The 27,027-nt window shown below is 39.3% G+C and overlaps 3 protein-coding genes across 3 annotated transcripts; 1 reads left to right on the plus strand and 2 right to left on the minus strand.

Annotated features, from left to right (window-relative positions):
• On the plus strand, positions 1 to 9,676 carry atp6ap1b (ATPase H+ transporting accessory protein 1b). Its single transcript, XM_061735175.1, has 10 exons — positions 1 to 136; positions 2,044 to 2,164; positions 2,844 to 2,918; positions 3,031 to 3,224; positions 3,311 to 3,348; positions 3,452 to 3,537; positions 5,769 to 5,995; positions 6,133 to 6,168; positions 7,577 to 7,814; positions 8,719 to 9,676. Exons 1-10 carry the CDS (start codon positions 24 to 26, stop codon positions 8,929 to 8,931), a joined length of 1,341 nt encoding a protein of 446 aa, XP_061591159.1. The 5' UTR covers positions 1 to 23; the 3' UTR covers positions 8,932 to 9,676.
• A 1,837-nt stretch (positions 9,677 to 11,513) lies between these two features.
• On the minus strand, positions 11,514 to 23,347 carry taf8 (TAF8 RNA polymerase II, TATA box binding protein (TBP)-associated factor). The gene is made up of 8 exons (XM_061734682.1): positions 23,140 to 23,347; positions 20,625 to 20,781; positions 17,670 to 17,768; positions 17,526 to 17,588; positions 16,942 to 17,066; positions 15,829 to 15,976; positions 15,596 to 15,735; positions 11,514 to 12,006 (listed from the first exon to the last, which is right to left on the minus strand). Exons 1-8 carry the CDS (start codon positions 23,185 to 23,187, stop codon positions 11,866 to 11,868), a joined length of 921 nt encoding a protein of 306 aa, XP_061590666.1. The 5' UTR covers positions 23,188 to 23,347; the 3' UTR covers positions 11,514 to 11,865.
• A 1,956-nt stretch (positions 23,348 to 25,303) lies between these two features.
• On the minus strand, positions 25,304 to 26,711 carry g0s2 (G0/G1 switch 2). The gene is made up of 2 exons (XM_061734683.1): positions 26,627 to 26,711; positions 25,304 to 25,697 (listed from the first exon to the last, which is right to left on the minus strand). Exon 2 carries the CDS (start codon positions 25,674 to 25,676, stop codon positions 25,323 to 25,325), a length of 354 nt encoding a protein of 117 aa, XP_061590667.1. The 5' UTR covers positions 25,677 to 25,697; positions 26,627 to 26,711; the 3' UTR covers positions 25,304 to 25,322.
• Between the last annotated feature and the right edge of the window lie 316 nt (positions 26,712 to 27,027).

Consider the following 27,027-nt stretch of genomic DNA (forward strand, 5'->3'; position numbering starts at 1 on the left):
ACGTGACGGCGGCAGCAGCGAACATGGCAGGACCGAACTGTCTCCAACTTTCGGCTTTAATCGCCTTTTTCCTGGTCTTTTCAGCTTCTGGGAGCGTCACCACACAAGTGCCATTTCTTATGTGGTCAAGTGGCGGGTAATAAATATTATACTTATTCTTTATTTATCTTTTAAGAGTCGACTTAATAGTTTTAGTCTGATTAGCATGCCAATGCTACCATTATAGCCCCCTAAGTTTGTAATGAATCAGCCAGTATTTATAGTTGTATTTATAGTCTATAAAAGACAACAGCAACAACATTAGCAACAAAGGAGGACTAGTACAGAAAGTGCAGAATTGTACGAGGTGTTTTGGTTGGGACCGGTTTTTTAGTAAAGATTACATGGATAAAGATACAGGACTGTCTCAGAAAATTAGAATATTGTGATAAAGTCCTTTATTTTCTGTAATGCAAAAATGTCATACATTCTGGATTCATTACAAATCAACTGAAATATTGCAAGCCTTTTATTATTTTAATATTGCTGATCATGGCTTACAGCTTAAGAAAACTCAAATATCCTAAACCACTTCCTTTTCCCCCCAAGTGGTCCTTGTTAAATAAGAATGTTCTTAATGACCTGATGGTTAAATAAAGGCCAATGACTGAATGAATATCAAATAAAGCGATCAAATTGTTTTTTTTCTCTTTATCGTATAATGTTCACAAAGTGTAATGCAATTCATGTCATGAGTAGTGTATTTTGAAGGATCAAATACTCAACATCCCATATTATCAATTTAGCCTGGCAATCAAACTTTGAAAAATCCACTGTGCGCATGCGCAGAACCACGAAGTAGCATTTCTGGGCAGGTGGCAGAAATTGGCAGAACACCGGTTTTTAGTTGGATCGCGCCGCGACTAAAACTTGCTCATCCAACACAAAAGACGTGTTCATAGTTCTCTTTCTGCTCTCAGAGCTGACACATGCGCCGTTTTAATTACAAACACAATTAAAGCTGCAAGCAGCGATGAACGGTCCTCCACCCTTGTGCACGTTCAGGCTGCAGTGGAAGCTTGTATGACTTGATGTAGATTCTTCAGGACTGGATGTTTAGTGGATGAAACCACCCACGACTCTATACCAAACCATTCAAAAGTTATGGCAGAAAGTAGGAACTATCAAATATGGACCAATCAGATGAAGGGGGGGGCGCGCTTTTTGGCGTCTATCGTTGCCACGGTAACGCTTTTGAAAGAGAAAAGTAATACGCATCGTCGCAGGATGGAGACGCACATTTTGATGTATAACACACCTGGGTGCACGTTACGGTTCGGGCCAAGAAATGGCATAAATTGTGGCAAAATTACACAATTAATTCAAAATGGCTGACTTCCTGTTGGGTTTCGACCATGGTGCCAAGAGACTTTTCTTTAAGTTGTGACATGATACAGGTGTGTACCGATTTTCGTGCATGTACGTCAAACCGTATTGTGGGCTTGAGGCACAAAGTTTTCTAGGGGGCGCTGTTGAGCCATTAGGCCACGCCCATTAATGCAAACCATTTAAATATCAAATTTTTCGCCAGGCCTGGCTTGGTGCAAAATTTGGTGACTTTTGGGGCACGTTTAGGGGGGAAAAAGGCCCTCATTTCGTCGGAAAAATAAAGAAAGAAGAAAAAAAAAAGAAAAATTCCTACAGATACAATAGCGCCTTCGCACTATTTTGAAATTTGTTGTGAGTGTTTAAGCCTTTATGGGACGTACGAGCAAAGATGTAGTTCAAATCCAACCCTGGCAGTTATTTGACAATATGAAACGTTTTTTTTAAATTTGTCTAACTTTTTCTCAGAATTTTTATTTCATGTATGACTGAAGCCACTAATTCTGGTAGTTTGCCTGCTAAAGGCTTACAAACAGAGTCAAAGTCCTGTGTTGGACAACAACCACTGCTGTGATGACTGCACTGGGATGTTTGGGGGGACTGCTTTTGCATTAGAAATGTGTTGAAGCAATGAATGATAAAAATCCCCACTTCCCCTTATGTTGTTTTTGTTGTAAGCTTCCCGGCGCTGAAGCCTCCTGCAGCCGGCCACGTCACATCCAACGGAGAGCTGTCTGCTTACCTCAGCACTGTGTTTGGCTCCGGCCCCCACACCGTGCTGCTGTTTCTGCAGGACAAGGTCAGTGTCCATCACCTGGAAACCACAGTCCTACCTTGAAGAACACACTGAATAAAATGGGGTAGTAATGAATCATGTCTAGAAGCACTGGAACTCCTCATGACACTCACAGTCTCATTGTGGTGTGACGATGAGCTGCAGCATTACTTCTCCTTTTTACACTTCCCCCATATTCATTCTTCAGTGTTTTTCTTTGTGATAAACAGTACAGGACTGTCAGAAAATTAGAATGTTGTGATTTTCTGTAATGCAATTACAAAAACAAAAATGTCATACATTCTGGATTCATTACAAATCAACTGAAATATTTCAAGCCTTTTACTATTTTAATATTGCTGATTATGGCTTACAGCTTAAGAAAACTCAAATATCCTATCTCAAAAAATTTGAATATTCTGGGAATCTTAATCTTAAACTATAAGCCATAATCAGCAATATTAAAATAATAAAAGGCTTGCAATATTTCAGTTGATTTGTAATGAATCCAGAATGTATGACATTTTTGTTTTTTTTAATTGCATTACAGAAAATAAAGAACTTTATCACAATATTCAAATTTTCTGAGACAGTCCTGTAATTGTTGTGGACAAATTATTGGATTGGTAATTGTTTCACAAATTGTTGTGTTTTTTGTACCCTCAAGGAGTTAAATTAATTAATTATTTTTATTTGAAATCAGTTAAGCAAAGATGACTTCACAGTCTTTGGCGGGGCATATGGAGACAAGCAGGACAGCGCCTTTAAGAACCTTGAAGTACGTTGGTTATTAGTTCTAAAAATTAATGTAACTTGTTTGTTATAAATGAAACAATCGTGTTTTATCCAAATTGAGATGAATCCATCTCTTCCTGATCCCTGATCTTCAGGATGCGCTCCAGTCCTCGTCCTCGTCGGTGGTTCTTCCTGCCCTGGAGTGGGTGGACGTCGCTACCATCCCCGCTCTCCTGCAAGAGAAACTTAACGTTTCACCTCTGCTCGTAGATCCAGACAGTCTGTCAGACCTGACCATTGACACATCTGTCAGCAATCTGCTGCTCATCAATCTGCCTTACTGCAGCGGGTGTGACTTTTTATCTACCTTCATCTATTTTCAATTATAAAATAAAGATGTTGGCGTCCGTAACAATTCATTTTATCCTTTTACAGCTTACGCAAGTCATGCAGAGAAATCCTGCTTGAAAATGGTAAGCTTTACTCATGCAATTGTGGTCAGTTGTTATCGGCTGTGTAGTTGTGAACCGATTTTTGATGTATAACATTTACCTCAATGTATTTTTCTGTCAACAGATGAAATTATGGAAAAAGTTTCAAGTTCTGTGAAAACTAGAGATGTTCCATTCACAGCCATTTACACAGGACTTCAGCCTTCCAGAGTAAGATTTCCTCATTTTTCCTATACAAGTGTAATCATTTAAAGCAACACTATGTAACTTTTCCACCTGAATCTAATATTTCCAGAGTCATTGTGATGTAGGGGTGTAACGATACACTAATCTCACCATACGGTACGATACACGATATTGAGGTCACGATAACGATACGATATTATAGCAGTATTTTTTTAACAACCTTGAATGAGGAACATGTGACTGGAAAAAATGGTCTTTTATTTGAAAGACACAAAATACAAAACAATGCTGTGTGTTTGCCCTATTGTTCCAGTTTGTAATGTTTTATAACTGTTTAAGTTTTAAAGAGAAAGTCAGGCCAACCATTTTCCACAAACTGAACTAAAAGTAAATGTCAGGTTTGCATTATGATCTTCAGTTTCATACAAGTACAAATATTTAGACACAAACTGAATAGTTTCTCTCATGTATGATCTGACTTTTTTCTTTTCCAGAAATTTAACAACTAAAATTAGATAAGTAAATAAATACATTTTTACATCATAAAAAAGATGCTCACCTTCATGCTCACCTTATAAGTGTAAGAGGAGATTTATTTTTGTTAAGAAGGTTATTTTGGTAATTCAGGGTTCATTATTTTATAAAAATATTCTTTATATTCTGATGTAAATCAGGGACTATAATGACACTAGTCAGTTTATCTGTAGTGATTAGTCTGTTTTAGATTGGGCGGAGTGATACGCCACAGTACGGCACTAGGTGCTGTGTTGATGTTCTAAAATCCTACACTGTTGAGGGACATTAAAGTACACTGGAACTCAGCAGAAGTTTCCCCGTGTTTATCCTACTCACCACCCCAAAAAGGTTTAATTTAATAAGGTAAGGCTTAACTCTACACCAGCCTTACATCAGTAAAAGTTCAGAGCTCAAAACCTGCAAGAGTCCCGTGATCGGGACCAAAACGGTACTAGTTTCTTCTGAGCGGAGGAAGATTTTGGTCCGCGGGTCGAGGCGCGGTCATTACTAGTCAACACAATAGATTAATATTAATAACCCAATATCGTGATACAGTTTGTCACCTCCACGACACGTATCGTGACGTTTTTGTATCGTGAAATTTCGTGCCACGATATATTGTTACACCCCTAATGTGATGGTACATCAACTTCCAACAGGTTTAATGAACCTCTGTCATGGTCTGAGGGGTCTGTATCGCTTTCACTGGCACTATGTAACTTTGAGGAGCATGGTAGGAACCCTGCCACACTAAAAAACTACACATTTTTATGGCTTTGACTGCTTTACGGCATACGTCACTTCCCCCTCCTTCCCCATTCGTAGTGGAGACCAAAGCTGGGCGGGGCGTGGAGCGCAGAGCTCAGCAGAAGCTGGTGTCATGGCCCAAGCAGCGGAAAAACCCAAGACAATAAAAGTTTTATCGGAGGAGGCAAAAAAAGAAAGCGGGAGAGTAACAAGCTAAATGCCCGGACAAGAATAAACATTGTCCCGGCGTTCACTCGCTGGCGTGAGCTGAAAGACGAGGAGGGATGTCCCACAAGAGAGACACAATTGTTATGATACAAATGTAAATGTAGAGTTCTATGTTCAATAAGAATCAACATTAGAATGTTTTCACATACAGGGGATTCGTCTTGGGTTCTAGTATTTTTCCTGAGAACTGTAAAATTGTGCAGGGCTGATCTGCAAAATATAAGGAATGGGCAATTAGTTATTCACAGGTTATAAAGTATTTTTTTATTTTGTCAGTAAGTATGTTGGACTATTAATTTATGACGAAGTCCCTCTAAAAACGTGACAGGAAAAAGGTGCAGTAGAACAAAACCAGAGCGTTTGTAGTTTGGGGCGCATTATCTCGCTGAAACAGGACAGGTTGAACTTAGTGATTTTCAACATCGTCATATTATATTGTTTAGCCAAAAATAGATGCATTACCTCTTCACTATCCATCCTGCAAACGACCGCTGAAAACAGAAAAGTAGTTTTGAAAGTCCGTCCCGTCTTTCATTCACTATCAAAACAAATGCAGCGACGGGGACAGGAGTTTTCCAGCAGTACACGCTGGTGCTCATGGGAAATGTAGTGTTCTTTCTGGTAAAGCACTACCGCTTTTGTCCAAAGGAGCCGCCAAACTCAACAAAAGATGAAAGTTACATTGTGCTGCTTAAAGTTCAGCAGCACTCTGGATGTTTGACTGGAAGTAACTGAGAACATAAAGCCTTGTATTACGTTTGCAGGTGATTTCTGAAACATCTGTGCCAAAGCAGCAAGTTGGGCGGTCGTTGCTCCAAGCGGTTGATCCCGTCGTCAAGGCTCCCATCATGTTTAATTCATCAGCCGGTCCCTGCATCATGCTGTGGGCTCAGAATCTCAATGTCAGCCTCTCGCCGTCTGCAGGATGGGTCAACCTCGCTGCAGAAACCCCCAGCATGACGGGATCCATGTGTAACAGCAGCAACTCACTGTAAGACAGCCTTTTATTTATTGTTCTTTTCATGAGAAAAACATGATTTAAAAAAAAAAAAAAAAGATTTCTATTTTTTCTGCCAGTCTACAAGAAAAATCTAATTTAAATGTATTACTTTTTTTTGCTCACTTTAGGCTTGTGCTCAGTTATGCATCGGGTTACACGCTGAGGTAAGGCAGTAAATTGCATATGAAAATGGAAGAGTTTTCAAATTTTTGTAGGATTTTCTTCTGGATTTAAAAAATATGACGATTGCTCTCAGTTCTGTATTTTTTGTATGTTACTGTCAAATCCAGAAAGCTGATTGTTTTCTAAACAGCTCAGCCTCCTGAAGAAGTCACATGCAGCTCAGCTGCCTGGGACTGTGTGGATCTCTGCAGTAACATCAGTATATTTGCACCGTCCCTGCCTGATTTAACAGCTGAGCTGGTAGAGGAGCCAAAAACTGTACTCAAGTAAAAGTACTGTTACTTCAGAATAATATGACTCAAGTAGAAGTAAAAAGTAGTTATCCAAATAATTACTTGAGTAAAAGTAAAAAAGTACTTGGTGAAAAAACTACTCAAGTACTGAGTAACTGTTGAGTAATGTCTGATTTATTTTTTAACACAACCATTCAAACAGAAAAAAGTACAAAATAATAATCTTCAGGCTAATTAAATCAATAAAATAAAATAAATAAAAAATAGCTTAAATTAAAATAATCTTAAATTAAATTCAAGCACTTTAATAAATAATAAAAAAAAATAATAATAAAATAACAGAATAAATAAAAAAATAAATTAAGGCAAACAATGAAGAGACTGCATACTGTTGCTGGTGTTTCCCACCGTTTTAAAGTGAACATGCTTTTAATGTGAGGCCAGGGTTGTTCCTTTTCTTCTGCGTCTGCATGGTCTGCATTGCTGATGAGTGCCAATTTTGATTAATTTTATCTGTAGACAATCCTGTCCCGCCGACTGAGGTTCAATATGGTCACGTGACGAGACTACACGGCACAGCCACGTTTGATTGGTGAAACACAGTCACGTGGTAGAGCTGGCGGACCCCTCTCTCTCTCTGACAAAAGCCTGAATTCTGGTTCCGCGTTAAATCCACGGCGTAGACTACGCGGCGACGCACACCGTACGGTGTGCGTCGCCGCGTAGTCTACGCCGTCGATTTAACTACGTTGGTGTGACGCGGAACCATAAATCAGCCTTTAATAAATATGCCCCTCTCTCTCTGAGGGAGAGAGAGATACACGCGTACGCGGATAAAAGGGATAAAAGAAAAGTAACAGCTCAACGTAGCCTAATGTAGCGGAGTAAGAGTAACAGTTTCTTCTTCACAAATCTACTCAAGTAAAAAGTACAGTTATTCAAAACTATTCCTAAAAGTACAACATTTCCCAAAACTTAAGTAAATGTAACGGAGTAAAAGTAACTCGTTACTACCACCTCTGGGTATAGCTGATTACATTATTAATCGTTCGTCACATGTTAACGGGTGTATTTGTTTCTCTGTTGTAGGAATTAACATTGATCTATTACACTGATATGTTTTCACTTCAGTACTGATTATATTGTTGGCCCACAGTTTCGCCATGAGTCAGCGCTTCTATTCGGTGTCTGCACGGAACTGGTTCACTCTGGACTCTGTGCAGCTGCAAGCGAACGGGCTAACCGAGTCCTTCGTTGGGAGGCGCAACATCTCCGCCCCTGCAGAGTATTCCTTCCACTGCCAGTCCGTCAACACCTTCAGAGAAGGCCTGCTCGTCCCCAGAGACTCCAACCAGAACTCATCACAGTGGAGGCTCAACTTTGTCGACTTCCAGGTGCAGCTGCAATCTGTACTCCAGTTGTAAAAAAGAAATCAGGGGGGTGGTGGATTTTATCATATGGTGACAGATAATTATAATATATTACAAATAATAGCAGTGACCAAAACAGCTGCAGAAATACTGCAGGAATGACATAGCAGCAGTTAAATGCAGCCTTCTGTAAGCTTTAAATATCCACTGGGCTTACATCAAATACATCAAAACACAACAATAAAAAACACTTTTCTGAACTTATCAATATGACTCTGTCCTTCACAGGATAAGTAACATGGATCACTGCAAAAACTCACAATCTTAACAAGAATATTTGTCTTATTTCTAGTTAAAATGTCTCATTTTAGTAAAAAAATAACATTACACTTAAAACAAGACTCATCACTGGAAAAAAAACCCAACAATTTTCACCTGTTTCAAGTAGATTTTCACTTAAAATAAGTAGAAAAATCTGCCAGTGGAACAAGATATTTTTTCTTGTAATAAGAAGATAAATCTTGTCCCACTGGCAGATTCTTCTACTTATTTCAAGTGAAAATTTACTTGAAACAGGTGAAAATTGTCAAATAAGTTATTTTTCTGGTGATGACTCTAAATGTTGAAATAGCAGTAAAACCACATTCATTGATGAAATGACATAAGGGATGGAAAGGAGGGATGGCAGTTTTACAGGGGGGATGATTTGGACCGTTTTTATTTCAGGGGGGGATGATTTGGACCGTTTTTATTTCAGGGGGGATGCCATCCCCCCTCATCCCCCTCAACTCCAGTCCTGGCTGTATTCCTGCCTGCCACTCTGACAGGAATACATCAGTATATCTGTATTACATTTTTGTGGAGTTGGTGACAAATTCTCTATTTCAAACTTCTTTTCTTTTCTTTTTTTATTTTGATTCTGACACAGATTCAGGGCTTTGGTTTGGCCAACGGAACCAACTTCTCCTACGCCAGCGACTGTGCCGGCTTCTTCACCGCGGGGATCTGGATGGGCCTGCTCACCTCACTGCTCATGCTGCTCATCTTTGTGTACGGCTTACATATGATCATGCAACTTAATACCATGGATCGATTCGATGACCCCAAAGGTCCGTCGATTTCAGTGCCACAATCAGAATGAAAGCCTTTAGACGTACATGTGCACTCCGCCACTGCAGTGCCTTTCTCTCTTCATTACTGTAGACCCTGGAGATACTTCCTTTACCATGTTGTTTTTATGTGTTTAGAACTCTGCATCTTTCCTTTTGAAATTCTTTATAATTCTTTCCAGGTTTCGGTATACTTTCCCTTTCCAGGGCACATTCCATTTCATCTCTCCGTATCTGTACATGCCAAAACTGATTTTGACTTAATATGCCCAAATGGTACAGTGAATAACCCCCCTAAATATTTTAGATTCTTACCAGGGAAAGCCTTCTTTGCCAAAAAGAACAGAATTCCTGAATGCTGCATTGAATCGTTTCAGACCTGTCAGTTCCTACCTTTTTAATTGTTGTTTTTTAACTACCATAAAGACTACTGGTGAAGAAATACATTTGTGTATATAATGGTTTATCAAAGATTACTGGATGTGTTCTGTTCTTCAGGCCTTCAGGTGATTTTAGTTTTGTTGTCACTGTCAGGGTTCAGTCACATGAGTTCACTACTGCAATAACACATTCTCTTGACAAGTAACTTATGTTTTTATAAAAAAAACACCTTGTCTCTTAAAGTGCCCTTAAAGTTTACCCTTGGTCCAAGTGCTATAAACTAATTTAAAAAAAAGACTGTGCCTCAGTTCAGCTTTTGTTAAACAAAGATGTGCAATTGCCATGACATGTACTGTACATTGCCTTTAATAGCAAATAAACAGAATTCTACATTGAGATGCAATGTCATGATTTTAATGCTCCGGTTTGGATTATATTAAAATATTGTAGCCTACTAGTTATTTTAAAGTTTAAGGCAACTTGTCACAAATCGGCCTACTAAAATTTTAGAATCCTACATTCTCATAATATACTGATTAATATAACTATTAATAATCAGGAAACTCCGTGTCCCAAGCCTGCACTAGAAAATTTCCTCGTTTCTTTTCAACACCCAAATCAGAAGTAGGAAGTTGGAGAGAAGCTGCTGCGATGTATTTGATTGTGTATCTAAACGAAGAAGACAACACTAAAGATGTAGAACCTGGAGGAGATGATAGATGTGCTGCTGGGTCTGTGGCTTGTGTTTGATATCGAGTTAAAAAATGAGAGAGAGAGAAGATTCAAGCGGCAACGCTTTTTTTAAATTTTGTTTGTCTCTGCGCTGCTGAAAAGTCAGCTGGAGCCGTGAGCAGCTATGAAGAGACAGAGCTCCTGGTAGATCTGGTCGTTCCTTATCTCCGTCTAGATCCCTTTTTAATTCTTTCCTCAGCACCAGGTTTATGAACATCCGCACCTCAGAGTTGGATCACCAAACACTTTTGCGCTGCCATTGCTGGAATAAAATGAAGCTGCGAGCCGCTCTAGCGCTGATTCCCTGACTCAGACGTCTGACTCCAACCCCCGACCAATCGGTGGCAGAAATCCCAAAACTTTCGGAGCAAATTTCTTAACAGGCGTAGCTACAACTGTTAGATTTCATCTATTAAACCAACATTTATCTTCCTAAATGATTGATTTCAGCCAGCGGTAATTCTCCACAGAGCTGCAGGTTTCTCCCTGGGACGACGGTGCAGGTTGACCCGGCTGTGAGCTGCTGCTGTTACCATGGTAACAGCTGCTGCTGCTCCGAGCCGGCGGCTCTTCTCCCAAAACATCAGATCAGAATTTCTTAACAGGCGTTATTTGGATAAACTGAGCCCAGGTTAGGGATCTTAACGGTTACTTTTACGCCTGTAAAAATATTAAAACTTAATAAAGTGGCATATTAACAGCACTACAGGAGGAGGAGAACCTCAGGGACTCAGAGACTCAGAGACTGTTGATGTTTTTAAAAAGAGGCTCAAGACCCATCTCTTTAATCAGGCTTTTAACTGACTCATTTAACTCTTTATAATTCTTTATGCTCACCCCTATTTTTATTGGATCATACTACTCTGTTTTATATTAATCTTTAGTTTAGTTTATCCTGTTTTACTATCTCATTGTTTTATCTCAATGTTACAGAACTGTCTCAGAAAATTAGAATATTGTGATAAAGTTCTTTATTTTCTGTAATGCAAAAATGTCATACATTCTGGATTCATTACAAATCAATTGAAATATTGCAAGCCTTTTATTATTTTAATATTACTGATCATGGCTTACAGCTTAAGAAAACTCAAATATCCTATCTAAAAAAAATAGAATATTCTGGGAATCTTAATCTTAAACTGTAAACCATAATCAGCAATATTAAAATAATAAAAGGCTTGTAATATTTCAGTTGATTTGTAATGAATCCAGAATGTATGACATTTTTGTTTTTTTAAATTGCATTAGAGAAAATAAAGAACTTTATCACAATATTCTAATTTTCTGAGACAGTGCTGTATGTACACCTGCTACCTAACAATTTTGTGATGTGGATTTTTCTTATTCCAAACCAATAAACACTAGTTTGTTTTTCCACAGCAAACCAAAAGCAGTTAGTTAAACACAGGAACAGACTGGCTTATCTGAGTTTGTACTTCTGACTCCAAGGTGACATGAAAACACGACCACAGGGCGGATCAACAAATCACAGCAAAAACTGTTTAATTTACTTGGCAAAACTGCTGTCAATAACAGTTGGTTATGTCAAAATGTAAAAAAGGAGCATCTCTTTCTTCACAAAATGACTGGATTTATGTAAAGTCTGCATGTTACATAATAAAGTTGCTCAAAAAAAGGCTTGACAAATATATACAGAGTGAGTGCTTGCTGAAAAAGTGAAAAGAAAAGCAGACGTCTTCCCCAGACGTCAGTTAGCGTATCAGCGTGAACAACAGTACTGGTCCCACTAAAGAAAGAGCAGCTGCTGCAGACGATGGTGACCCGTTCCTCTCTGAGCGGACCGATAACCAAACACCCACACGGAACAGTCTGGTGATCCGGGCCGGTCCGGCTCACTTCTTCCTCCGGACTTTGGGCTTCTTGACGGGCCGCAGGTACGGGTTGTCGATGACGTTGTCCTCGCTGACCTTGGCTGACGGGACGCCCCCGCTGGGAGGAAGGATGGAGTTCTCTTTGTCAGCACCGGGATCGTCCTGAATGATGCAAAAATACAAAAACAGAAATGAAAAGGACGACTTTATTGCACTTTGGCAAAAGAGACTGAAAGTACTTTCATTTTTATGTCACATATAACCCGAGGTGGGTAGTAACGAGTTCCATTTACTCCGTTACATTTACTTGAGTAAGTTTTGGGAAATGTTGTACTTTTAGGAGTAGTTTTGAATCACTATACTTTTTACTTTTACTTGAGTAGATTTGTGAAGAAGAAACTGTTCCTCTTACTCCGCTACATTAGGCTACGTTGAGCTGTTACTTTTCTTTTATCCCTTTTATCCACGTACGCGTCAATCTCATGACATCACTGGGTGATTCTTTGGGAAAAATGTTTGTTTTTGCATGTTTTGTCACATTTACACAGACTCAAACACACACAGAGTTTCTATGAGTTCATGTTTGTTCTAGTTCTGCTGGTTAAAAAAGAAAAGTACAAAGGCTGGAAATGTTGTGCTACTTGTGCTTAATTTATTTTTTTATTCTGTTATTATTTTATTTATTTTATTATGTATTAAAGTACTTGAATTTACTTTATTTTAATATAAGCTATTTTTTTATTAATTTTAATTAATTTTATTAATTTAATTTGCCTGAAGATGATTATTTTGTACTTTTGTCTGTTTGAATGGTTGTGTTAAAAAAATAAATCAGACGTTACTCAGCAGTTACTCAGTACTTGAGTAGTTTTTCACCAAGTACTTTTTTACTTTTACTCAAGTCATTATTTGGATGACTACTTTTTACTTCTACTTGACTCATATTATTCTGAAGTAACAGTACTTTTACTTGAGTACAAGTTTTGACTCCTCTACCAGCTCTGCATATAAATGTGAGAAGAATGGGAACACCAGCTTAACTCTAGTTTTGAAAATCTCCTCAGCCGTACGTAAGACCATTAATGACTGTGTTTCCAGCATCAATAACCCTTTTAAAACCTGAATATTGGAAATAACCCGAATTTGCGCGGCCATGTAAACACCAATAACCCCTTTGAATAACCAGAATTTGCTCATATTCCGGTTTTTAAAAACCCCAATATGATCCCTGGGTTACTCCTTTTAAAACCTGAATATTCGTCATGTAAACACCAAACAGAATATCCCCATCAAACGGAACAGGAATTTGTTTTCTGCACATGCTCTGTTCACAAGGAATCCTGGTCTTTTGAGTCCAGGAAGTTCTTCTAAACACGGAGAAACAAGACCAGGAGGAGACTAATCACTTCATAAATGTAATGAAGGATATGAACATTTCTGCATTTGTAGACGGTAGAAAGTACCGGGATAGAAGATTTACAAGAAGGTGAGAGAAAAGTTGCGTGAAGCAGCATTTGTTTTGAATTTGGATACAGGAAGAAGAAGTGGAAATGACGGGAATTGCGTCATCACGTTCTCCGTGCGTCGCTGGTTTGATCCAGATATCCTGAATGATTAATTACCATGTAAACGGAATATTCTGAATGTTTCAGTAACCGGAATATTAGCAACAACCCGAATTTTGACTGCATGTAAACGTTGTCATTGTCTCTTGCATTAATCAGAACAAACATGAGAGTAAGAGTAAGAGTTTGTAGGTGTTTTGCAGAGCTGTTTACAGGCCGGCAGCACCGAGGTCCAGCCACAAATAATAATCCAGTTATAAGAAAGGACAGAACGACAGCAGCGGCGGTCTCAGCTCATTTTAAAGATGCTTAAACCAGACTTTTTAAGTCCATCTAAAACATGCCCGTTCATTTAAATGGTACTAAATCAAATCTCAGAGTAATGCAGCACATAAAGCAGTGCAGAGCTGAAGTTCTTTTCTCTGTGTTAGTTCTGCTACTCCCACCACGAGGGGCATCATGCTTCTGATACCCATCTTATTTATATCAAACTATTTTACAAGGAATTTCAAGGACGGTGACAAATTTCCACAGCTGGGGAAACCCGAAGAATAATAAATATTCTTGCTGAGGTCTGGACACACTGTTGATCTCAGTCGCTGGTGTGAAGTATCAATTGGAGGCCGTCTTTGGTGGGTATTAATGTTACAACTAAATCTAACAGGGTTCATATTACACGTCTTTAGTCTTCTCTCATCTAACAGGAGCCCTGTACAGGACTGTCTCAGAAAATTAGAATATATTGTGATAAAATTCTTTATTTTCTGTAATGAAATTAAAAAAAAAAAAAAAAGCCATACATTCTGGATTCATTACAAATCAACTGAAATATTGCAAGCCTTTTATTATTTTAATATTGCTGATCATGGTTTACAGTTTAAGATTAAGATTCCCAGAATATTCTAATTTTTTGAGATAGGATATTTGAGTTTTCTGAATGAATCCAGAATGTTTGTTGTATTTTTGCATTACAGAAAATAAAGGACTTTATCACAATATTCTAATTTTCTGAGACAGTCCTGTATTTAAACAGGAAAACCCTATGTTCTTCTGTCTCTGCTGAAGAAAAACATGGAAATAAAAGACAAATAAATAAATAGCTTATGCTCTATAAAGTGACATTTCAAACTTGTAGGATAACTTGAGGAAACGCCTTCAGTCCAGACTGCTGTGGTCGTCCAGTCAGGAAAGGGTTGGGAGTCATTTATGACGTGAAATGCCCTTTTGGTTGATGGGAACGCTCCCTGCAGCAAGAACCCTGACCATGAACAGGTTTATGGCTCCGTGTGTTCGTCAGAACCACAATCCCTGTGTAAAGCAACTCACAGAAATAATAAAAGCCTGACCAGGAACTGGTTTTACTCAGTACTGGAGTTGAGGGGGGATGAGGGGAGATGAAATAAAAACGGTCCAAATCATCCCCCCTGTAAAACTGCCATCCCTCCTTTCCATCCCTTATGTCATTTCATCAATGAATGTGGTTTTACTGCTATTTCAACATTTAGAGTCATCACCAGAAAAATAACACCAGAAAAAGAACCTATTTGACAATTTTCACCTGTTTCAAGTAAATTTTCACTTGAAATAAGTAGAAAAATCTGCCAGTGGGACAAGATTTATCTTCTTATTACAAGCAAAAAAATCTTGTTCCACTGGCAGATTTTTCTACTTATTTCAAGCGAAAATCTACTTGAAACAGGTGAAAACTGTTGTTTTTTCCAGTGATGAGTCTTGTTTTAAGTGTAATGAGATTTTTTTTACTAAAATGAGACATTTTAACTAGAAATAAGACAAATATTCTTGTTAAGATTGTGAGTTTTTGCAGTGATCCATGTTACTTATCCTGTGAAGGACAGAGTCATATTGATAAGTTCAGAAAAGTGTTTTTTATTGTTGTGTTTTGATGTATTTGATGTAAGCCCAGTGGATATTTAAAGCTTACAGAAGGCTGCATTTAACTGCTGCTATGTCATTCCTGCAGTATTTCTGCAGCTGTTTTGGTCACTGCTATTATTTGTAATATATTATATTATTTGTAATCAGCACAAATTATCTGTCCCCATATGATAAAATCCACCATCCCCCCTGATTTATTTTTTTTACAACTCAAGTACTGGTTCTACTGTAATAAAATAAATAAAGTTGCAGGTATAAACAGATAATTGTGTGTATCTGTGAGGACTCACAGTGATATTTCCGGTAGCGTTCTCACTGTCGGTCTGGTCGTCCTGCTCCGACGAGTCCGTCTCCTCCAGCGTCTGCAGCTCCAGCTCTGAGGGCAGCAGGGCGTTCAGGTACGGGATGGCGCTGGGTTGGGCTGCAATCACTACCAGTCACAGGAAACGCGTTACACAGGGCTGGGGCTGGCCGGCAGTCTGCATTTACTAACACCTTTACTGTCTCGCCAGGGATCCCTTACGTGGGAAAGTGGTAATGTCGTCTTTGAAAAGGCTCTGAGTCTCCCCGGTCTTGGCCATGAATCGTGTGAGTGCTCGTTCCACGTCTCTCCTCTGGGTCGCTGCTTTCTCTCTCACCACCTGGTAGTCCGACACAGGCTCTCGGAACGTCTGGAGGGAGAGAATCACTTAACTCCAGGGAAGTTTTTTTTTTTTTTTTTTTTTTAAAGAAGAAAATTACGGAAGCGTATTGCATTCACAAAAAAAATCTGCTCTGTTTTTCTGAATTAACGAGATAATTATCTCAGAATTCGGAGAAAAGTTTTAATGAAAATAAATAATTCTGTTCTGTTCTGAATTAACCAGATACCTCACAACTTGCAAGAAGCTGTCAATCACTTGAGAACTCGATGTCATGGAAGCAAGGAATGGGTGATATTTTACCGTTCACGATGTACCATCAAAAAAATTCTGCACGGTAAGAATTTGTATCTCGCGGTAAAAACGATAAATTCCCAATCCACGCACAACGTACAGAAAGAAAGAAAGAAAGAAAGAAAGAAAGAAAGAAAGAAAGAAAGAAAGAAAGAAAGAAAGAAAGAAAGAAAGAAAGAAAGAAAGAAAGAAAGATCTGAGAGCGAGACACATTTATAGTTACAAAGATGGAGTTGAATTGGTATTTTTTCATCGTCATTTTTATCGTTATCGGGATAAATGCCAGAAATGATCGTGATAAATTTTTTAGTCCATACCGCCCATCTCTAATGGAAGCAAACATGTTCCTGTCCAGTTTAATCCAGTTTTATTTTGCTTTGAAACATTGGGAGATACTCTTGTCTTTTTTTAAGTTTTAAAGATGGTATTGTTATTAGTTTGTCGACTTTGCGCAGGAACCTCAGGACTTTGTGGTTGTGAGAGCTTCTAGCAGGTTGTAAACAGAGCAGATTTATTTTTTTCATTAAAACTTTTCTCGGAATTCTGGGATAATTAACTCGTTAATTCAGAAAAACAAAGCAGATTTTTTTGTTATTAAAATTTTATCTCGTTAATTCAGAAAAACAGAGCAGATTTTTTTTTCTCAAGTGAACGCAATACGCTTCCGTAGAAAATAATTGCTTTTGATTTTAAGGACTCACAGGAGTTTTGATGTAAGTGTGAGGATCTGGGAACTCTGGGAAGTGACCGGGGATGTGAGATGGATGTGTGCGTTTCTGTCCGGCTGACAGGGACTTCGGTGTCACAGGAGCATTCGTCACGGGAGCTGAAATTCAGTAAGTCCAAAAAATTACTACATTTGAAACAAATTGGCAAGTACAGAACTGTCTCATAAAATTAGAATATTGTGATAAAGTTCTTTATTTTCTGTAATGCAATTAAAAAAAACAAAAATGTCATACATTCTGGATTCATTACAAATCAACTGAAATATTGCAAGCCTTTTATTATTTTAATATTGCTGATTATGGCTTACAGTTTAAGATTAAGATTCCCAGAATATTCTAATTTTTTGAGATAGGATATTTGAGTTTTCTTAAGCTGTAAGCCATGATCAGCAATATTAAAATAATAAAAGGCTTGCAATATTTCAGTTGATTTGTAATGAATCCAGAATGTATGACATTTTTGCATTACAGAAAATAAAGGACTCTATCACAATATTCTAATTTTCTGAGACAGTCCTGTATGTTTCAAAACTCATAATGCTCAAGTGGGTACTCACGGGCCGTGATGACCATCCTCTGTGATCGCTTGGCGTAAACAGGCAGGGTGTCCACACTGAAACCTTGAGTGTCAGAAACAAATATAGTTCATTTTAAATCTGAAAGTAGCGTTGAACTCCGTGTTGGCGTCCGTGCAGTCTTACCCATTTCAATGAGAGTCACCACGGTATCTGACAGGGTGGGGATGCTCCTGGCCGTGTGCTCACAGTAGGACTTAGCACAGCGACCTATTTCACTTATATCTGAAGGAAAAACATCAAGCTTTGCGTTACAGAACGGTCCCTACTTTTCAATTTTCAGACAACAAAGATACAAATTCTGTGTGTAGTAATCATTCACAAATGTTTGCCATTTCTTTAAATTACAGATGCAGTACAACAAAATACTGAATGGAAGTGAGCATGTTATTACCATTTCTATTCATTTGTGAGGTTTGTATTTGTATAGAAAACCACCTTAAATTCAATAATAAAACTTCAAAAACGAGCCATACATATCAATAAGGCTGATTACTACGCTCACAAATATCCACTTTTTTCTAAATTCTCATGTTATTACATTTTATGATTTGTTTTATTATAAAATCATGCAAATTATGTTCAGAGCAAAATCAAAAATGCTCCCTGACTAAATACAGAGGTTTTTTCAATTCAGGAGACTCGTTATAATCTTAGAGGTGTCTGCAATTTTACTGTACAAAAAGCTAAAAAAGGTATGAAAAGGAAACGTGTCTCCATTATTGGAGTTAAATTCTGGAATGATGAAAACATACATTTAAAAACATGTCATTCTCTTTTGGTTTTTAAGAAAATGGTTTGTAAAGATATTTTTGAAGCTTATAAGTGCGATTGACTATCTGTTAATGTTTCTTTGCTTTTCTGTTGTTTCTTTGCTTTTCTATTCTCTTTTTGGTTTTCTGGAGGTCGGTAGCCACAAAAAGAAAGTTGATAATAAAGGATAGGCTTTTATAAACAGTTTCCTTCAGCCTTTTCAGTCATTGTTCAACACATGATTATTGCTTTTGTGTGAAATGTTAATGCTGTGCACAATGTTTTTTTGGTGTTGTGTCTTGTGTTGTCATGACTGAATAAACTTCATTCATTCATTCAAAATACAGACTGTATTCAGTTGTCTTTCCTTATTCCAGAAGTCACAGCATTTTCCCACTTTGAGCATCAGACTAACATTCAGACTTATGGCAGCAGGGAAACCTGAGGAACCTGAGGAACCTGCACCCAGCAGTAGTAACTGGAGCTTTCATAATGTCAATACATTTCTGATATGTGAAGGGTCTACATGAACAGAAGTTGTCAGGAGGCATGTTTCCATCACCCCTAGATTTGGACAAAATCAAATATTGAAAAAGAAATCCTGTAATGGAAACGGCCCCAATTCGAAGAACTCCCAATATGGAATAAATCTTTTTCCACTTCCAGGAGGTGGTTTTTCCAGGCGATTCCATGATCCGCTTATGGAAAAGTGTAATGGAAATGCTTTTTGGGAACTTGCACCTCTCTGGCAGCGCTGGGTGGGATGTACCAGCTGATCTAAAGACATCAGCTGTGTTTGGCCTCATTAATACGATGTAGTTGTCCTGTAACACTATCATTGTGCATCGCTACATTACATAATTTCAATGATCATCCTTTGCCTTCATCATCTGGTCAGTTTCTCAACAGCGGTATGTTTTATGTTTTAGTACATTTTCTTCCATGTACAGATTTTCTTTTTCCTTGTTTCGAAGAGAAGTCTTGCAGGACGACGAGATACGAGAATTGCACTTATTCTAAAAACAGCTTTCAATTGAAACACCGACCCCCTTCAGGTTCATTTAACTTGCAGAGATTCTATTTTTCTTGTGTGCAAAATACATCAACTTAAACCATATGTAGGAATCGTAACATTCATTATCTGCTTACACAATCCAGGAAAAAAGGTGACGCTATTTTGTTAAAGCCAAATATGTAAGAAAAAGCTTAGCGAATAAAACCGGGATCAAGAATATTATAATAACCCTTGTACTGCATATTGCACTTTAAACCGCAGCCACTATTTTAGACTGTCATAACTTGCTGCCATATTCTTAGCTGTTTAATTTGCTGCTATACTTGTCCTGCACATTGCACTTTTAAATGGATTTGTATTCTTTATCTTTTATCTCCCTTTTTTGGGGGGTAATTTTCTGGTTATTTTTTGTTGTATTGATCCTCTGCTGTCCCTAGGTGGAGACATTTGGCACTTTTGCACTAGGACTTACTGAGCCCCACTCGGCTCGTCACGCCTCTACCCGTGTGTTTTTCCACAGCCAGGGGAGAAGTGGGGGGGTTGGGGTGAAGCTGCTGTGACGTACTCGATTGCGCAACCGCTTTGTTCATGTCGGCGCTGATCAGAAATCAGCTGGAGCCGCGAGCGGCTGAGAGTAAAACAGCCCGTCTACATCCCTTTTTTAATTCTCTCGTCAGTCACCAGGTTTATGAACATCTGCACCTCAGAGTTGGATCACCAAACAGACGTTTGTGCTGTATAATAAAATCGCCGCGAGCCGCGAGTCGCTCTCGCTCTGACTCCCGCTTCCTGATTCAAACGTCTGACGGCCCCGCCCCCGACCAATCAGAGGCGCGGAGGATGGTGACGGCCCCGCCCCCCGACCAATCAGAGGCGCGGAGGATGGTGACGGCCCCGCCCCCCGACCAATCAGAGGCGTGGAGGGTGGTGACGGCCCCGCCCCCCGACCAATCAGAGGCGCGGAGGGTGGTGACGTCAGAAATAGTCCCGGCTCAGCCCGGTAGAACCTCGCCAGAATGGTTACAGAAATAGTATCGGCTTGGAGCGGCTCTACCCGTCTCAGCCCCTAGTGCAAACGTGCAAGACGGGGCTGCACCGAGCCGAGCCGGGTGGAGGCGGGACTAGTGCTAAAGCGCCAATTGTTAATGTGTATTGTTGACTGTTTTATGTTGTATTGTTGTGGCAATGAAGTTTCCCCTTTGGGGATTATTAAAGTTGAATCCTATCCTAAAAACATTGTGTTTTCAGGTCTAAAACTCCAGTTAATTGTGCCCGTGTGTGGTGTGTAACCAGCGGGTGGGAGTTGTACGTACAGCTCTGCATCATCTCGGTGAGCGTCTCCACCGCCGCCTTCTCTGCGCTGTCGAAGCCGCTCTCGGTCAGCAGGGCGCTCACCACCACCTGCAGGGTGCGCCGGCGGGCCAGCTGGTAGTTCTCTGCAGGGCTGGACGCTGCTTTAGCCCCGCCACGCTGCAGAAACAACCACAGACAACAGTTACAGTCAAACAACAGTTACAGTCAAACTACCAGAGGAGATAACAATACCATGAGGGTAGGCAGTGGCTGCTGGTGATAAAACATTTTGGGGGGGCACTGGCGAGTGGGGATTACAACGATAAACTCTACTGGAACATACATTTTGCTCTCCTCTCCTTCAGGCCAGCAAAAGTCTCTTTTCCATGGAGAGCATGGCGTATGCACGTACAGGAAGCATTTTCATTCCATTAATGTACAGATTACATGATTAATTTATGTTATTTGTGAAGCTATTTCTTGGAAAAAGGGGCAGATCAGATAAGATTCTTCTTCTTTCTGCTTGTATTTCATTCACAAGTTAAGAACATTTGTATTTGTATTGAATTATTTTATTTTTTTGAATGAAATAAAGAATATTAAAAAAAAATAAAATATGTCACAGGTGTCAAACTGAATCCCAGAAGGACCGGTGTCCTGCATGTTTTAGATGTTTCACTGCTTTAACACACCTGATTCTAATTAATGATCGTCACCAGCTTGTCATCAAAGTCTGGATAGTTCTGTTGATGACACAGCTCCTTGTATCATGGTGCAATTAAACAGGGAAACTGGCCCTCGAGGGCCTATTTAAATACATTTGCATATTTAAATGGAGGCGTGGACAGGGAGGAGTCTGGTACTCCTACATGTGCGCTCAATTCCACGTTGATTGGGATGTACAAAGGAAATGTGCTTGGATTCATGCCTACGCACAGTTTCATACATCTGGATTTTTTTGTGCGTAGGATGTTTTCTGGATTTAAGCGTAAGCCATGTTTCAGTAGGAAATCCACGCAAGTCTTTGTACATGAGGCCCCTGGTCCTGAGAAAGGTTTTCACTCTTTTCAAGGTTGAGAAGCCTCAGCTTCAGCTGTGCTCATGGGTGATGAGGATCTTTAAGTGACAGAGTGACAGTTTCTTGAAAGACCTCCGCAAGATTGTTCTCCATGAACAGCTGGAATACGTCAACTCCACAGCATCCTCTCCTGAAATTCTTATTTTGTAATGAAACAACCGAATGTAGTTTTTCTGCTGCAATTGTCTCCTGTCTTGTGGCTGTGACTCCGTTTGTAGTGAGTGACAGATACAGTCGTCTACACTGTCAGGGCTGTGACTTTGATTGACAGCTCATGAATCAATCAGATTGGATGAAGAATGACAGAACACACGCTGATTGGCCACAGAGGAGAGTCTTTGAGTAACCAATTAGAGACCAGCATGAAGTCACATGGAAGAAAAGTTTAAGAACATACAGTACACACTCATTTGGCCATTGAAACCTATGTATTTCAGTCTGCACAAAAAACAACTCTGAATAAACCCAGTATGGGATGGGAAGGCTGGAAAAATTAAGTCAGACACATTTTATGAGTGCACAGATGGGATAATTACTTTTTATTATGTAATATGTACTGTGTCTATATTTTTTCCTGTAATTTTAATGGGGGCGGCACCCTAGCGCCCCCTATTGTTACCAATCCTGGTCCTCTGGGCCGCTGTCCTGCATGTTTTACATGTTTCCCTGCTTCATTGCACCGTGATAAAAGTGACTGTCGTTAACAGAATTGTGCACAGCTGGATGACGAGCTGATGATTAATTAGAATCAGGTGTGTTACAGCAGGACGGTGGCCCCAGGACCAGGACTGGTGGCCCCAGGACCAGGATTGGTGGCCCCCTGACATACTGGTACACATTTACTAGCCCTTCAGGTCATTGCATGACAAAAAAAGGTCCTGTCCCAACAACTGCTATAAAAACATTACAGATTAATACCTTTTTCCCATATGTTTTCCTCAAATCTATCAACCTATTCAATCCTAAACAAACTACCCAATATGGAATCCTTTTAAACCGGTTAAACCTTTAAAAGCAAATTTAATTACATGATTTATTTCCACATAAAACTAACGTGGTGTAATCATATTGGCATTTACAGGATTAAAATAATATATCGTTACATGTGATGGTTTTGATCATGGTTTTGTAGTAGAGGGAGAACTCTGCATGTGGTGAAGCAGGGGAGGACTTTCCTCTGTCCCCGATCAGACCTGGACCAGGACCTGAACCTGGTCCTGGATCAGGACCAGCCTGCTAGTCTAAACCACCTCGGCCAGGTCGTCCTAAAGCCTGAATTATGGTTCTGCGTTAAATCGACGCAGAGCATACGGCGTAGGGTACGCGGTAAGGTGCGCGTCGCCGCGTACCCTACGCCGTAGGCTCTGCGTCGCTGTAACGCGGAACCATAAATCAGCCTTAACTAACTCATCGAGGCTCTGAAGGCTGTCCGCGCCGCGCATGCGCAGCTGTCTTACCGCGCCTGCCTGCAGCGCTCCTCCCGAGGACACTGCGGGGTCCGCCATCCGCGCCGAGGAACGGGTTCTTATCGAGGGAGAAGCCGCTTTACTGAGCCGCCTGTCACCCAAGTAACACCCAAATACCACCCAGCCAGCACCCAACTAGCACCCAGGCGCTGTAAACATGGCCGGGACGTCACCTCCGTGGCGGCGGCGGAAACAGAGCTTCACCGCTCTCCGCCACACTGCCCCCTAGTGGCGGCCGCGGAGCTTTACCGCTCCCCGCCACACTGCCCCCTAGTGGCGGTTCAGCTGAACTGAACTGTAGTACAAATACTGTTGCTTTTATCTCCAGAAATGAGGTTGAAATCAAACCTGCACACAGTACTGGAGTTGAGGGGGGATGAGGGGGGATGGCATCCCTCCTGAAATAAAAACAGTCAAAATCATCCCCCCCTGAATAAAAACGGTCCAAATCATCCCCCCCTGAAATAAAAACGGTCCAAATCATCCCCCCTGTAAAACTGCCATCCCTCCTTTCCATCCCTTATGTAATTTCATCAATGAATGTGGTTTTACTGCTATTTCAACATTTAGAGTCATCACCAGAAAAATAACTCCAGAAAAATAACTTATTTGACAATTTTGACCTGTTTCAGTAAATTTTCACTTGAAATAAGTAGGAAAAAAGATTTATCTTCTTATTACAAGCAAAAAAATATTGTTCCACTGGCAGATTTTTCTACTCATTTCAAGTGAAAATCTACTTGAAACAGGTGAAAATTGTTGTTTTTTCCAGTGATGAGTCTTGTTTTAAGTGTAATGAGATTTTTTTTACTAAAATGAGACATTTTAACTAGAAATAAGACAAATATTCTTGTTAAGATTGTGAGTTTTTGCAGTGATCCATTTTACTTATCCTGTGAAGGACAGAGTCATATTGATAAGTTCAGAAAAGTGTTTTTTATTGTTGTGTTTTGATGTATTTGATGTAAGCCCAGTGGATATTTAAAGCTTACAGAAGGCTGCATTTAACTGCTGCTATGTTATTCCTGCAGTATTTCTGCAGGTGTTTTGGTCACTGCTATTATTTGTAATATATTATATTATTTGTAATCAGCACAAATTATCTGTCCCCATATGATAAAATCCACCACCCCCCTGAATGTTTTTACAACTCGAGTACTGCCTGTACAGATGTAATTGTGCAGTCATTTAAACTAGTAGGGGAATTGTGTGGTCACGTTTGTCTGCAAAATCTATATTTGTCAAAGATAAGGGGAGTTTCTCTTTCACATGACTTTTCTGTCACACAAAAAAGTTACTTGACATTAGTTAGTCAATTGTAATATATGGTCTCTTATGTTACATGTAATATAATATATTGTAATATGCAATATGCCGTTTTTAAACAATTTCAGTCAAACAGTTAATGACTATCCAAAAAATAACCACAAGTTTTAGCCTTTTATTTGGTTTTTGCACCAAATCTTTAGAAGGCATGATGTCATTATAAGTCACTTCAAGAAAAAATGCCCCATAATTTATACAGGACTGTCTCAGAAAATTAGAATATTGTGATAAAGTTCTTTATTTTCTGTAATGCAATTAAAAAAACAAAAATGTCATACATTTTGGATTCATTACAAATCAACTGAAATATTGCAAGCCTTTTATTATTTTAATATTGCTGATTATAGTTTACAGTTTAAGATTAAGATTCCCAGAATATTCTAATTTTTTGAGATAGGATATTTGAGCTTTCTTAAGCTGTAAGCCATAATCAGCAATATTAAAATAATAAAAGGCTTGCAATATTTCAGTTGATTTGTAATGAATCCAGAATGTATGACATTTTTGCATTACAGAAAATAAAGGACTTTATCACAATATTCTAATTTTCTGAGACAGTCCTGTTTATTAAAAAGATGGCTTGATAGCACTGGTAACGAAAAATTAAGTTTATTAAAGTGCAAAACACTCAAATAATGCGCATTCCAAAACGCCCATCACATCTGATCCATAAGTATCTGCTGCCCAGCAGCCTGACTTTACTGCTTTTTGAAGTTTTCAAAGTATCAACTCATTTTGTTTTGTGAATTTGCCATCAGGGAAAATGGAAAGTTGAACCGAATCTGAAATAAATGAATGAGTAAAACAGGACCAGTTGAACACAGCGAGGTAATTCAGGAGGAGTTTAATTAAGAAGCATATAAACGGTTGCTGGAGCCTCTCCGGCCAGCGGTGGCCAGATGTTTGGCCTTGCTCTCAGACAGCACTGTTCCCAGCATGTCCTCCTCTTCCGTAAGAACCAGGGCCGAGCAGGGTTTTAACACCTGCTTCTCTCCCTTCCTCTTCTTCATGAAAAGCTCCTCCATCATTTTGCTCTCAAGAGATGGATCCTCCAAAACGGGCAGGAAAACATTTTCCACCAGTCCTCCGATCATCCCCAGCATTGCCAGAGTGGAGCCGAGCACGTAGATCTTCAGCATGCCCCGGCTGGGCTTCTGCTCCAGCATCTCCTTAGCAAACACGAACACTTCGCTGTTCAGCATTTTATAATATTTGCTGCTATGCTGAAAGGAAAGAAAGAAGAAGTATCATACACAGATGTTTGGTCCAAAAAAAAACATAAATTATTTTTGAAAACAGACTGATTTGGCTATACTGTAACCAGTACTGGAGTTGAGGGAGGATGAGGGGATGACATCCCCCCTGAAATAAAAACGGTCCAAATCATCCCCCCTGTAAAACTGCCATCCCTCCTTTCCATCCCTTATGTCATTTCATCAATGAATGTGGTTTTACTGCTATTTCAACATTTAGAGTCATCACCAGGAAAATAACACCAGAAAAATAACTTATTTGACCATTTTCACCTGTTTCAAGTAAATTTTCAAATATTAAATTTAAATTTGAAATTTGAAATAAGTAGGAAAAAAGATTTATCTTCTTATTACAAGCAAAAAAATATTTTTCCACTGGCAGATTTTTCTACTTATTTTAAGTGAAAATCTACTTGAAACAGGTGAAAATTGTGTTTTTTTCCAGTGATGAGTCTTGTTTTAAGTGTAATGAGATTTCTTTTACTAAAATGAGACATTTTAACTAGAAATAAGACAAATATTCTTGTTAAGATTGTGAGTTTTTGCAGTGATCCATGTTACTTATCCTGTGAAGGACAGAGTCATATTGATAAGTTCAGAAAAGTGTTTTTTATTGTTGTGTTTTGATGTATTTGATGTAAGCCCAGTGGATATTTAAAGCTTACAGAAGGCTGCATGTAACTGCTGCTATGTCATTCCTGCAGTATTTCTGCAGGTGTTTTGGTCACTGCTATTATTTGTAATATATTATATTATTTGTAATCAGCACAAATTATCTGTCCCCATATGATCAAATCCACCATCCCCCTGATTTTCTTTTACAACTCCAGTACTGACTGTAACCACTCTTTCTACTCCCATGAAGGCACTGAAACGGATCAACAGATATTCATACTCACTTTGGTCCACACAGCAAATCTCTTCCTGGCAGAGCTTTACAGCCGCCGGTAGAATCAGGCACTAAAAGGCAAAGAGGCAAGAGCAAATCCTGCAATTTAAACACCAGTCCAGTCAGGTCAACTCCCACCGTGGAGTAGACATCATGCATATTCATGAGCCCACGATAACCCTTCTGACAGATTAGCACTGATTTGTGTTAAAGGGCATTGTTAGAAGTGAAACAAACACTCCCTGCGCAAGACCCGTGACAGTACAGTACATGTGTTTCCCAACAGATACAGCAAACAGCTCTGTGGCAACAGTTTAGGTCAGAACTATGTATAATAATGAATTCAATAAGTTATTGAACACATAGGAAATGACTGACATTTCCTATGTGTGACTTGTAACCAGAGGTGGT

The sequence above is a fragment of the Cololabis saira genome, chromosome 12 (genome assembly GCF_033807715.1).
Source record: "Cololabis saira isolate AMF1-May2022 chromosome 12, fColSai1.1, whole genome shotgun sequence".
NCBI lineage: Eukaryota > Metazoa > Chordata > Actinopteri > Beloniformes > Belonidae > Cololabis > Cololabis saira.

Bases quoted from the DNA above. Each gene is read 5' to 3' on its own strand.
- atp6ap1b (XM_061735175.1), top strand. From the start codon at position 24: ATGGCAGGACCGAACTGTCTCCAACTTTCGGCTTTAATCGCCTTTTTC. The intron at 2,165-2,843 runs GTCAGTGTCCAT...ATTTGAAATCAG, and splicing joins TGCTGTTTCTGCAGGACAAG to TTAAGCAAAGATGACTTCAC. The intron at 3,349-3,451 runs GTAAGCTTTACT...TTCTGTCAACAG, and splicing joins AGAAATCCTGCTTGAAAATG to ATGAAATTATGGAAAAAGTT.
- taf8 (XM_061734682.1), bottom strand. From the start codon at position 23,187: ATGGCGGACCCCGCAGTGTCCTCGGGAGGAGCGCTGCAGGCAGGCGCG. The intron at 17,769-20,624 runs GTACGTACAACT...TTTTTCCTTCAG, and splicing joins CACCGAGATGATGCAGAGCT to ATATAAGTGAAATAGGTCGC. The intron at 12,007-15,595 runs GTGAGTCCTCAC...TGCATCATTCAG, and splicing joins ACGCTACCGGAAATATCACT to GACGATCCCGGTGCTGACAA.
- g0s2 (XM_061734683.1), bottom strand. From the start codon at position 25,676: ATGCTGAACAGCGAAGTGTTCGTGTTTGCTAAGGAGATGCTGGAGCAG.